Here is a 13,026-nt window from a genome sequence, read left to right on the forward strand (position 1 = left end):
GACCCCTTGTGGTGTATTGATATTGTCTTACCATAGGCTAAAAAATGTGGTATTATATTGGTTGAGCTTCACTGAGCAATATGACATTCAATTTAATGTGGAAATATAAAACATAGGAGCATAACAGCTGGTCAATAAACACAATGATGTGCTGCAATGTGGTATTTTGCAACACAAACACTGATGATGGTTACACACAATGGGAAATAGTAACAATGTGTACAATGGTAGTGATGAAGGAGTTCAGACACTGATACTGTATATGTCCTTCTCGGTGGCTTTCCTGTTCAGAAGAAAGTCTTTTTACAGTGGAATGGATGCTAGCACTTTGTGATGTAGGTCACAAGTGCAGAGTACCTGGTTAGTGGGGACTTCTGCTTGCTAGCCGCCTGGGACGCAGGGATGCAGCAAACGGCTCCTTGCCAGGGATGCAGCAAATGGCTCACCTGGTCCTGGTGGTCCGCTGGGCGTCTACCTGAAGCGTAAGTTCGTGGTCGGGGCAGCGGGGTTGGCGGTGTTCCCGGCGGGGGTAAGCCGCGTGGTTGCTGCGCCTTCCTCTCCTGAGGATCGGCAGCTGTCAGTTGGTCTCCGAATGTTGCAGCGCTGTTAGTCCGGTTCATCTGAACTTCCGGATAGAGTGCGCTCTAGAGTGCGTGTCAGGTGCGGTCACGTGATCAGCGGATGGAGGGAAACCATACAGTGTTGATGCACGAGTTTTCAGTATGTGATTCCAAAACGTTTTGGCCCTTAGGCCTTCCTCTGGGGGTGTAGTAACCTGACAAATGATCTCTCATTTAAGTTATAGGAACATTTTGTCTTTGATTGGTTCCTGGTTTCCTGCTGTAGGATGTAGTTTTTTTTTCATATGTGCTCCAAGTCGCCACTTTGGTGGAGTCTATTTAGTGTGGAACAGGTTAATCGGACATTTTAGGATGGGTTTCATTGTATGGAAATTCTATACTGTATTGGAACTTTTCATTATTTGTTCTATTTATGTTAATCATCCAGTTCCAATATTTAATATCATAAATGGTGCGCAGGCTTATTCACTGTTCATTGCCTATATGTTACATAAAAGGGGGGGGGGGGGGGTGATTAATATCTATCCTAAATAACTGCTAAAACTCCTTGTCTGTCAAGGATCAATAGTTACTATAACTAAATCAGGGATTCATCCTGATTGATGCTGTGTTGTGAATTTGGAATAGATTTCAAGTATTGCAAACTATAGATCTGCCATCGTTCTCTACATTTAGGCCTTTAGGGGCCAGGGTATCTAGTTCTATCATACATTTTAACTCTTCTTTATTTATTAGTAAAGTGTAGTCTCCTCCCCTCCAGTTCTGTTTTACTTTCTTTATGCCATAGAATTCTATTGATTGTGTTTTGCATTGATACATCTTTTTGTAGTGTAAAGCAAGGGGGTGATCTTCTGATCCTTTTTGTATATTCCATATGTGTTTCGCAATTGTGTTGTTAAGGGTCTTATGGTTCTACCCACATATAATTTGGGACACAGGCTTCTTATTATGTAAATTACCCATTTCGTATTACATGTGATGTTATTTTTAATGATGAATTCTTTGTTGTTGCTGGGTGATGTTATGGACGTGGGGGGTTTTGTGCTTCTATTCCCCGTTGATTGAGACGTAACTGCTGAAAGACTTCTGATTTCATAACAGAAGGGCAAATTCTCACAACTCAACCTCTCTCCAAGCAATACAACAAACAACTAGTGAATGAGGCTAGAGATAAGGTACAACAAGAACAGAGATTATCTTTACTTCAATACAAAAACAAGACTGATCCAAGAGATCAGGATATGAACATAGCAAGAGGGGGCATCTTTTTCTAGGAGAGGAGACCCACATATTGTCTTTGCAGCCCCGTTTCCCTTAGGTAATTCAGCCCCATGCTGATCATTCTGGTGCTGCGTCACATTATGACAGTGGAATCCTGCGGAGTTCTAGCCCAGCCTATCATTGCCTGGTGCTGGTTGCAGCTTATATAAGGGGACTCTTTCTGTGAAGAAAGGGCAAAAACTATAACCGCTTGTGCTGGATCTCTTATGAGGGGCCAGTATTTGTTTTAAGCAAAATTGCTATTCACCATCAACAATGCCGGCATATCATGGTACAATTAATGCATCTACTGTATGGCAATGTGCTCTAAACATTTTTACATGCCAGTGCATTTACATGTTTATTTAGAATTGCACATACTGTGAGAGATGTGCAACTCAAAATAAACTTTTTTATTGCCAAACGCATTTTATGTCTGTGCATTTGACATAAAAATGTCTAACTCTATATGATCCTTAATTGCTGCTCTGTTCTAGTGATATGCTTCTATAACCATTGATCGTGTTTTCTCTAACCGTTAACAAGATCGTGAAAAAAAATAATTTCAATTTTCTTTTTGCTTCTCACAGTAAAATGGGTCAAGGTTTAGACAAATTGCAGCTGCACTTATTTCCTTTCAAATAGGTTAACAAATAACAGTGAGAGCCAGTTGTTAGCTGGGACAGTCCTTGACTTATTTATTACCAGCTATTTACAGTATATAGTGCACACACATTCTTTATACAGAATATTTGGCCGTTCACATTAGTCCTTTCCCCAGTGGAATTTCCAATATTCCCTACCACTTGCACACACACACAAATATAGTAGGGTTATTTTTTTTTAAATTATTATTTACTGGAGTGCCAGGAGAAAACGCACACAAATGTGGGGAGAACATACAAACTCCACACATGACCTTGGTGGGAATCAAACCCAAGACCTCAGTACTATGAGGAAGTAATGCTAACCATTACACAAACTTCTGCTGAATGAGCATTTGTAGCACCTTTCCTTCTAATGCCTTCTACTGTACTTCTGTCTATTTGTTTTGACATTAGTCTGTACTCCTCACCTTTTCTGTAGGTCCCCATTCCGGTGACTGAATCACTGGACCCTTTAACTATGCTGACCGATGATGCTGATATTGCAACTTGGCAAAATGAAGGGCTTCCTGCTGACCAAATGTCAACTGAGAATGCGACAATCCTGACCAGCTGTGAGAGGTGGCCACTGATGGTGGATCCACAGTTACAAGGAATCAAATGGATCAAGAACAAGTATGGAGAAAATCTTCGTGTTCTCAGGATTGGACAAAGAGGGTAAAGATGAATGGATGTTGCTGTTAATAGACCACATGTATCATTTGTCTAATGCATATCTCCTATGTGAGGATGTGAGCCTTACCAGCAGAGCACCTTAGAGGTTATGCAGTCGGGAAGCCGGCGGATGTAATCCCAACAGCCTAGAGGGTATGCAGTCGGGAAGCCGGCAGACATAATCCCGACAGCCGACTTCCCGACTGCTTTATCCCGGCGAGGGTTAAATGACAGGCGACTAAATCTAGACGCCTGTCATTTTACCCGACACCGGGAGAATGGCGCCCGGCATCCCGATCGAAGTGATGCTGGGGGCCGCTGTGGACAGCCGCGGGGGAGGGAGGGTTAGGTTTAGGGCTCCCGGGGGGGGACTTAGGGTTAGGCACCCCCCCTGGGAGGTTCGGGTTAGGCACCCCCCCGGGGGGGACTTACGGTTAGGCACCCCCCCGGGGGACTTAGGTTTGGGCGGCGGGGAAGGGGGGGTTAGGTTTAGGCACTTAGAGGAGGGATTAGGGTTAGGCTCTGGGGGAGAAGGTTAGGATTAGGCACCCTAAAGGAGAGTTAGGGTTAGGGGGTTAGAAATAGGTTGGCTAATACTTACCTTCGACGATCGGGATTTCTTCCTCTGCCGGCCTCCTGATGTCGGGTAAATCATACCGATTCCCCTTAGAGGGCATGACAAGATTTTAGCATCACATCTACTGTAACTTCACTCCAATCAAACTATAAACACACATTTGCGCATCTTCTGTATATTGAAACTTGTTATCCATCTTTCAAGCTGTCCAAAATGTCACAGTGTATGGGAGTAGCTCTATAAGTGTGTAAATAATTACAGTAGTTTTACTTTTAAATCTTAATTTGGGGCTTTTGCCTTGAATCTACCATTAAATCTTTTAAAGTACTGTCAGTATCCTGCCTTAACATCACTTTCCAAGCATATTATCATTATAGAATAGCTCTTCCCTTCCTCCATTACAGAAATAGCTCACACAGATTCATTCTTCATACTTCATTAAGGCATCAAAAAATTAAATCCATATTTAGAGATTTTCCCCAGATTTAGGGCGCAGGAGTGCTTAGACTCTCTCACTCCATGGTTTTATCATATTATTGTCAACCTCCTCCACCTTGCATTCTAAATATTAGCATTATCAACCCCTTAAACTAATTTGATATTATAATTTGCCCTCTTTTCTCCTGAGACATCACATGGTTTTATTCCTACTCTGAATTGCTCACCAATGGCTTTATTTTGCCCAAATTGTGTCCTGGTTTGTCACTCCTCATTGTACCTGTTATACTTTTTTGTCTCATTTATTTTTAATTATGAATTAATTTTACTTTTTCAACATGAATCATAATGTTTTCTCTGTTCACCTTTTCAGATACTTAGATGTTCTGGAGAGGGCACTTTCAGGAGGGGATGTAGTGCTCATTGAAAATCTTGAGGAGAGCGTGGATCCAGTACTGGGTCCTTTACTGGGCAGAGAAACTATCAAGAAAGGAAGGTAATGATACTGTAATGGATTTGAAACTGAACCCTCTTTAAATTGTGTTTCCCAGACAAGCAATACATTTATAACTTCAGTTCTACCTATGATGACAATACATCAGGAGAGTTGGACATACATGTGGTCAAATTGAACAGATTAGGCCAGAGCAGTAACTAGACTTTTTGGTGCCCTGTGCCAGAGAGTGCATTGGCACCCCTCCCCTCTATTTTTTTAAATAGGGACATAGGATGCAGTAATGCACCTGAAAAAGGGCCATGGCCTCATGGTGAAGGGCCAGGGAAGAGATGTGGGAGGCCAGGTGATGCTGGGGATAAAAGAGGAGGAAGCTACAAGTGAGAATGATAATAAACAGCAAAAGTGACAGGCCTAAACAGCGCCCCCTGCCCAGCGGTGCCCTGTGCCATGGCACTGGTCGCACTACCCTAGTTACGGCCCTGGATTAGCTATTTGGATGTTTCCATGGGGCACAATTACTGGAATCAGATGATCACCACACACACAGTGAGATAGTGGTCGTCACATACTTTCATTTTTCTGCCATGTCCAATTGACTTCTGATCCCAATGTAGACAGAGAATAGACATACATTTGGAATACAATGGCTAAATTGCCTGCTGGAAACTCTTTAAACCATTGTCCACTGCTATATACATGTACATCTAGCCTCCTTGCGCGCTAAACAGCTCTTCTAGTCGCACCATGAAGTGGAGTGACTTAGTAATGCTGAGCGTCTTATCATGCGACTTTTTACCTTCAAATGCATCGTATTCACACAGCGATGTGAATAGCTAGCACAAACCGCTTCTGCTGATTAAAATGCAGCATGCCTATATTCTGTGAACGACTGCGGGTGTATTTGCATACAAAATGCTACGTTACAGTGTCAGTGGCTGTAGCGCATGGAGGATAGATGTATGTGGACACATCTGTATATACATACTCAATTAAAATACTCTTATATGAAGTACGCCATAAACTATTGCTTTGCAGAAACTATCCATGCAGTTGCGTATTAATACCCGAGGGGGCCTGTGTGCAGCGGACCCCCTCATCTGAGCCCCCCCAACCAGGCATCTTACCTCGCTCCAGCAAGCGAGTCCCTTCTCCGTGGTACTATCTTCCCAGTGACATTTGGGAAGATGGAGCTTGTGCAGTAGAGAGGAAAATCTCTGGCACAGCGCCAGAGTCTTTGCTGTCACTGCGCAATGCTGTCTTCCCGAAGATGTCACTGGGAAGATGGCGCCACGGAGGAGGAGGGACCCTCTTTCCGGAGCAAAGTAAGGATACTTTAGGTGCAGGGTGTGCGGTGTGGGGGCTCCTTGCACCGCACACCCATCACTCTCTATGAATACACCTATGCATGTACCTGAACAAAACATCCCATAAAGTCATCCGTATTTGTATCACTACACTACCTCAACTCCAATCCTCACCAATAGTGTTCTATTAGACCTACTTTGCTAGTTGTGTAGTTTACTGTATGTTTACTGTATGTTCCATGGACCATACTCCTACTTTTTGCTGCATTTACCTTATTTGGAGGGCATCTTTTACTTATATTATACAATACATTTTTTCATACTTGTCACAACATTTTTTGCTCCTTGTTTTGTTGTATGCAGTATTAACCTGCTGTTTTTATTTGTATACTTATAAAATTAAATAAAGTTATTTAAAAAACTAAAACTAAGGGGTTAGGTGCTTTTTAGTTATTATTTGTCATTAAATAGCAGTCATAAACATCAAAGTTATGATGACATAGGGGGGTATTCAATTAGCCATGATAATTTTTTGTGGGCAAAAAATTTATTTTCCCCATTTTTAAGCTTTCCCCCCAAAAAATATCTGTTTTCGGGCGAAAACACATGGAATCTGTGATAAGTTCATGAACCTTTGTGTTTCCCAGGCGGCTTCCTGAAAACAGGCTAGTTATTGGGGATTTTCCATGCTGAGGTCCTGAAAAACAATCCCCGATGCGGCCGCGTTCCACTGGTCCACTTCTCCACGCTTTTCACTGTTTGATACATAAACCCCTAATCTGGCCTCTGTTGTGATAATTGGAGAAAATACCTCCAACCTGAGATGATGTGAACTGTCATTTTGCATCTCCCTCTAAGATCATGCCGTACTGCCTTTTAAAGGGGTTATCCAGTAAGATGTCAGACCACATGCACATAAAGTTCTCCCTAAGGAATGGGTATGAAGGAATGGGTATGAAGTCCCGGCGGCTGAATAGCCACCGGTTCATAACCTGACGCCGGCATCCTGAAGAGAGAAGATTCCGACGGGGCAGGTAAGTACCCTATCCCTACCCCTCTCCCCCTCCTAACCCTCCCATAGTGGTGCCTAACCCTAACCTCCCCCCGGGGGTTCCAAACCCTAACCATTCCCGCTCCCTAAACCTAATACTCCCCCATGCGGCTAACGCAAACGGCACCCCGGGCTTACCTCGTTCGGGCTGGCATCCTTCGGCGTTCCAGCGTCGGTATTAAGATAGGCGTCGGTATTTTGACGCCTATATTAAGTCCCTTCTCGTGATTTGGATGTAGGCATTGAGACCGGCGGCCTTGCGGCTCCCTAATTCATCTACGTGCTTCCAGCTGTTAGCTTTCCTCTAATTTTTTGGCAGTGTTATTTTACTCTATTTTTTTTTTCTGTTTTTTAATACTGTATACGTGATCCTTAATCTCCTTAAATCTCAGCATTTAGGGCTTCTGCCTATTTAAAAAGTCCATTTCCCAATGATAACTACCATTGGCGGTAACCTTCACCAGGGGACTGCTGAGGTATAGGTACCGTTAGTGTCATCCCATGACAGAATGTGCTTACAGGAAAAAATGCTTTATTAAAATAAAGCATTATTTTCTGGGGGGGTTTATACATATATTTTTCTTTATCAATTTTTTAGCTTATTTAACTTTTATTTTATCATTTCTAATGAATCTGGAACCGGAAGCCTGCATCCTGGCTTCCAATTTTGGGGCGCATGTGGGAGCTGGAAAGATGACTGAAGCATGCACTGATAAGACTACTGAAAACAAAACAATAGGTATAGTGCTCCCAAACTTACGGTACGAACCATAAAAAGTCTCAAATGTCCCAATTGCACTTTGTGATAGGTCATTCCTATTGACCTTCAAAAACAGAAGGCAACAACGTATGTGTAGTATTTCAAAAGAATGCAGGCCGTGATAACTACTGGAACTACTAACAAGTTGCTTCTGTTGTTTTCATGCATATCAGAAAACCTTATCCATTGAGATTACCTTTAGAATGGAGATATGCCTCAAACAAAAAATTAGGTATAGCTCTCCGTAGTGTAGTCATTTTTATTAAATATTAAAACATAAGGTAAAAAGCATGAACAATAACAGTAACACAGTAATTTATAGAAGCTAAAATCTCCACCAATAGCTGTTGAAAAGGTGTACCAGATAGGCAATGTCAAAAGAGCCTTATTCCATAGATTATCCTCGTTTCTCTGTCACGGGAATGCAGCAGGACTTCTCTGAATCAGGCTCATTGTTCTCTATATTGTAAGTTTGGGAGAGCTAAACCTATTGTTTTGTTTTCAGTGTTATATCTCAGGATAGCAGTGACCACCCAAGTGGTAAACAGCTGCACCTCCTCTGATAGTGCAGGGTTTACATTTTGTCGGTGTTGTGTACTGATGGGCTACCGACTGGCACGGTGTTAGCCAGTGTCGCCAGGAGCAGGGAGATGAGCATCGCTTTTGATAAATTGCCCCAAAGAAGATTTTCTAAAACTACAATGAGTAGTGATAGAAAATCTTCATTTTGGAGGGGTCCTGGTAAATTGACCTCTGACATGAGAAATGTGATTGATCCTTTAGTAGTGTTATTTGTGTAAGGAGTCAAAATATATGTTATTAATAGCCATTTTTATTTCTGTTTTTCTGCATCTGGTGTTTCAGCTGCTCTGGATGGCAGAAAGTGGCAATGCAGTTATCAAGTCTTTTGCAGAGTGCTACCAGTTTCTTAAGAGAGAGAGGGAAGATTCCACACAGGTTGTCGTAAGAAAGATTAGAATCATTAGAAGAATGTGTCTATAAATATCTACTATTAGGATCAACTGTGATAATAGTATATCAGTAATTTGCAAGTTGGTGTTGCTCCTTAGAGATACTGTAATACAAAAATGAAAAGAAAAAGAACAGAAAGGGAGACACAGGGAAAGAGAAAAAGGTAGGGACGAGAGAGGAAAAAACCTACAATATTGGGCACAATAGCTAACAATCCAGTGATAATACTAGTGAATAAATGTAATTGATGTTATGATTTCATCTGTACCTTATTCCTAACTAGATGAGTTATTGACACAACTTTTATGGAAACAAACTATCTTTCAAAATAAGATACTGTAAATATCTTGCCTCTTTTAAATGAAGCAGTATGAGATGATCTATATACAGGTACCTATATATTTCCAAATATTCTGCTCTCAAACCATATTTAAGTAATCTACAGTATCTATGTGATTATTTGCACACCCAGGTGTTTATGCTATGCTTAATACTGTAAAAGTTGCATTGTATACAATAATAATGTGGTCCTACAGTAAGTGTGCCTAAAATGGAGTTCCTATTTCTTTTCTTTGATATGTCGCCACAAGGTTCTTGTCAGATTGCTAATATGTGCCCTCTCTCCAGGCTCAGCACCAGTGTAATGTGGTGAGCATGTCAGCTTTATCTTTACAGTTTAGGTTTTCAACACCTCAGCAGACAGACCAGCAATGTGTTGAAAGATTCCTGAACAGCTGATTAATAGAAAAGGAAAAAATGGTCCACAAAAGTCGTTTAGTGCTTCTCATTAGGGAAATTAGCTGCTAATATAATGACATTTACTCACCAACATGTCAACAGAATTACCTCCATCTGATGAGCAATGTAATTGACTTGGCTAATTATGGTCGAAATTAGATGCATTCCTGGATGATTCATGTATGCACAGTTTCATTTATGGGATGCTTCATTCCTGTCTACACATTGCGCTGCTGTAATCCAACGATATCCGTGTTTGAACACAGGAAAGTTAAGAGTACTGCTCTAAAGAGGTGTGGTACAGCGATAATTATGATGTCAGTATGAAAATGTCGACATGGTTAAAAGGGTTTCAAAATCAACATTAGGCATATTGATTGTATGAATGTAAACCATACTATGTAACCCTAACTAAAGCCTAACCCTAACACTCATCTCTTCATAACATAGACATGCATGATGCTGACATTTGGAACATGTTGACAGTATGAATTAAATTGTCGACATTCAGAATGTCAGTATTCGGAACCATTCAACATTACAGTTTCAACATATCGACAATATGACTACATACTATTATAAAGGTTACTGTTATTAAATGTATACAAAATATACCATGCTATCGCCCTGTATTTCTCCATAATCATTATCATCCTTTTCTTTATCTTGGATATTATCAGGACCTTTCCCAACATGTGTACAGATCTTTGAGTGACAGGCCTACATGAGTATAGGGAAAGGTCACCTCAATCTTGTTATACAATATATATACTGATCTCCAGAATGTGTTGGAAACGTTTGAGGCAGTAGCAGGTGGAAAGAAAATGAAACTTCATATATTTCACAAATTCTAATAAACACAACGTGAACATTTTTCATTGCAGCATTATTAGGTTTGATAAATACCAATAATGATAAAGAAAAAACTGCCCTCGGAAAAAGCTTTAAATCCAGCACCTGTCAGCAATTGGAATTTGATTTGAAATTGGAATCATAGTGGTGCTAGCCATTATATGGACCACTTTTGCTCATGTACATTTTGTCCATAGCAGAGTGCCTAACCCGCTTGCTGCAAAAATATACTAGTGAATGCAATCGCATGGCAACCACAGCTCTATACCAAGACGTCCACCACTGTCTAAAGCGGCCCACTTCCCATGACATGTATCCGTAAGTCAGCGAAAACATCGAGTAACATCAGAACCACCCGCACAGTTGTGGTTGACCTGACCCTACCGCAGAAACTGCTAAACTTCCTGTCGCCATCTAGACTTCTGCCAGCGTATGCTATCGCAGGGGCTTAATTATGCAAGCCCCTGTAACGGCGATTAAACGCCCAGGCACGCCTGCATTTCTCTGACCCCCCCCATCACCACCCTCAAATGGTCACTTCCTGTCAATCACCATGTGTAGACTCTGCATGCTCACTGCTATCGCTTCCCAATCGCTGTGGCCGGTTCGCGCACGCGCACTGCATCTTATACGCAGAATGCTAACATCGGCTGGCTGCGTGCGAACGCAGCCTTGCGATCCAACCTGAATCAGGCCCTGGGTCCCCTAATTGTCCTATGTCTGCCTTTGCTTGTTATACATGCAATACAGTTTGTTGCCATATTGAACAATACACCCTGCTGGTTCTCTTCAGTGCCTCTGAAAATTTCCTTTTTGAAGACTTTTGTGTCCAGTCTCAATAGAATAACAGATTCCCCCTGTAGGCATATTAAATTGCTCTTCTTTGAATGAACTTCACTATGAAACAAGCTGAGTAGAGGAGGCAACATCAGAAAGGCTATGTTTAACATTGAACCATCAGACTCTTCACCTCTCTACAATCCTACAAACTGTCTCTCAAGATCCACTACTTCATCAAAGCCTTCCAGTTCTCATCTTAACTTGCTGCTATATGCTCCTTCCTCCCAGTCTACCCCATCTGTGTCTCACCTGTTTGTCTGCCCTTCCCCTTTAGAATGTAAGCTCTTATGAGCAGGGCCCTCTACCCTCTTGTGCTTCTCCCTACTTTACTTTCATCTACTTCTTACTCCCCACTAGGGCACCTAACACTTGGTTGCTTAAGCTCTGCTCCTTATGTGGGTGTTATGGTCGCTAATGTAGCAATGTATATTATCCATGTCCTTGTCCTGTATTGTATTGTATTGTACTGTAGTCTTTGGTCACGTATTTGTTTATATATTTTGTAAGGCGCTGCGGAACACTTGTGGCGCCATATAAATAAATGATGATGATGATAATAATAATAATAATAATAATAATAATAACTAACATCTGCGTGGACTGATAACCTGCAGCCTCCTTCACTCAGTTGACTGGGGAGATAACATACTGCTAATTTTCCATAAAGTCAGAGTTATTCCTGCCCAGGTCTGGATTTAGGGGTAGTCTGAATAGGTTGCAGTCTAGGGCCGCCCTAACCAAGTTGCCCCCATCCCCATGAAGCTGGACTGTACGCCAGGAGATGCTGGGGATAAAAGAGGAGGAGAATAATTGATAATAAACAGGAAAATTGACAGGCCCAAACAGCGCCCTCTGCCCTGCGGTGCCCTGTGCCATGGCCCTGGTCGCACTACCTTAGTTATGGTGTTAGAGAGGAGTGGAGCGGCACAGCACAGCAGCACTGGTGAAGACTAGATAAAATAGAGATGAAAGAACCAAGGCCAAACTAAAAAAATATATATACAGTAATGATGTGTCCTCGTATACCTTGCCTCAAAAGGCCATGTGGCACAAGATGAATAATTTGATATGCAACACTTTTATATCTGTGTGCGACTGAATTTGTAAACTGAACTGTGCATGGAAGACGTATATTTGGCTGAAAAAGACATTCTGCGCAATCCGAGTCGCACTGGACCTAGCGCGTAAAGAAGAGCTGTTTGGCGCGGCTGAAGTAATAGTGTATGAGGACACATCTGTATGTAGGGTGGGCAAAGAGAAATTAAATGAAAAAATATATATAACATTATAGGGTGAGGAGGGGTGACAGAGAAAGGTGTAAATATATACTGTATGCAGGGGTTTTGTATAAAACCATGAGGAAGTCTGTATAGAACAGAGGAGGTGGGAGAGGACTGATAACATTTAGAATGCTGACTACATCGTTCATAGTGTCAACATGTTCAGAACGCTGAAATGCAACATGTCGTCATTGACAAAATGTCGACATTAGACCCTGTCGACATTCTCGTGCCTACATGTTGAATCCCGAACTCATATGCCATATCCTAAAAAACTAATAGGGGTATTCAATATGGGTGTGATAACATCGTTTTTGCGTTAATATCGGAGCTATGATGTCATTATCGCAGGTTTTAGTTTTACACTGTATTCAAAGACTTATCGCAGTTTTGAAAAGTCTTTGATAAAAAACGGGGATAACTTTTCACCATTGAATAGGTGTCGAAAAAAAGTGCAGAATTGGGGTTTAGGGGTGCAGGCTTAAAAAAATAGCTGGGACTGACATTTAAAAAAGAACTGTGTCAAAAAAAGTTTTTAAAAAAAATAGGGACACCTCAAAAAATTAATTAAAAAATTGGGGTGAAAAAAAAAATGGG

The 13,026-nt window shown here is 41.5% G+C and overlaps 1 protein-coding gene across 1 annotated transcript in view; it reads left to right on the forward strand.

Annotated features, from left to right (window-relative positions):
• The window catches only part of DNAH9 (dynein axonemal heavy chain 9), a 319,894-nt gene that overhangs the window by 220,926 nt on the left and 85,942 nt on the right, over positions 1 to 13,026 (forward strand). The window contains exons 53-54 of the mRNA XM_088468617.1: positions 2,928 to 3,163; positions 4,549 to 4,671. Of these exons, the coding sequence (XP_088324743.1) occupies positions 2,928 to 3,163; positions 4,549 to 4,671 (359 nt within the window). The remainder of the gene's footprint in view (positions 1 to 2,927; positions 3,164 to 4,548; positions 4,672 to 13,026) is intronic.

This window comes from Taudactylus pleione, unplaced genomic scaffold, assembly GCF_031769625.1.
Source record: "Taudactylus pleione unplaced genomic scaffold, aTauple2 ptg000012l, whole genome shotgun sequence".
Lineage (NCBI taxonomy): Eukaryota > Metazoa > Chordata > Amphibia > Anura > Myobatrachidae > Taudactylus > Taudactylus pleione.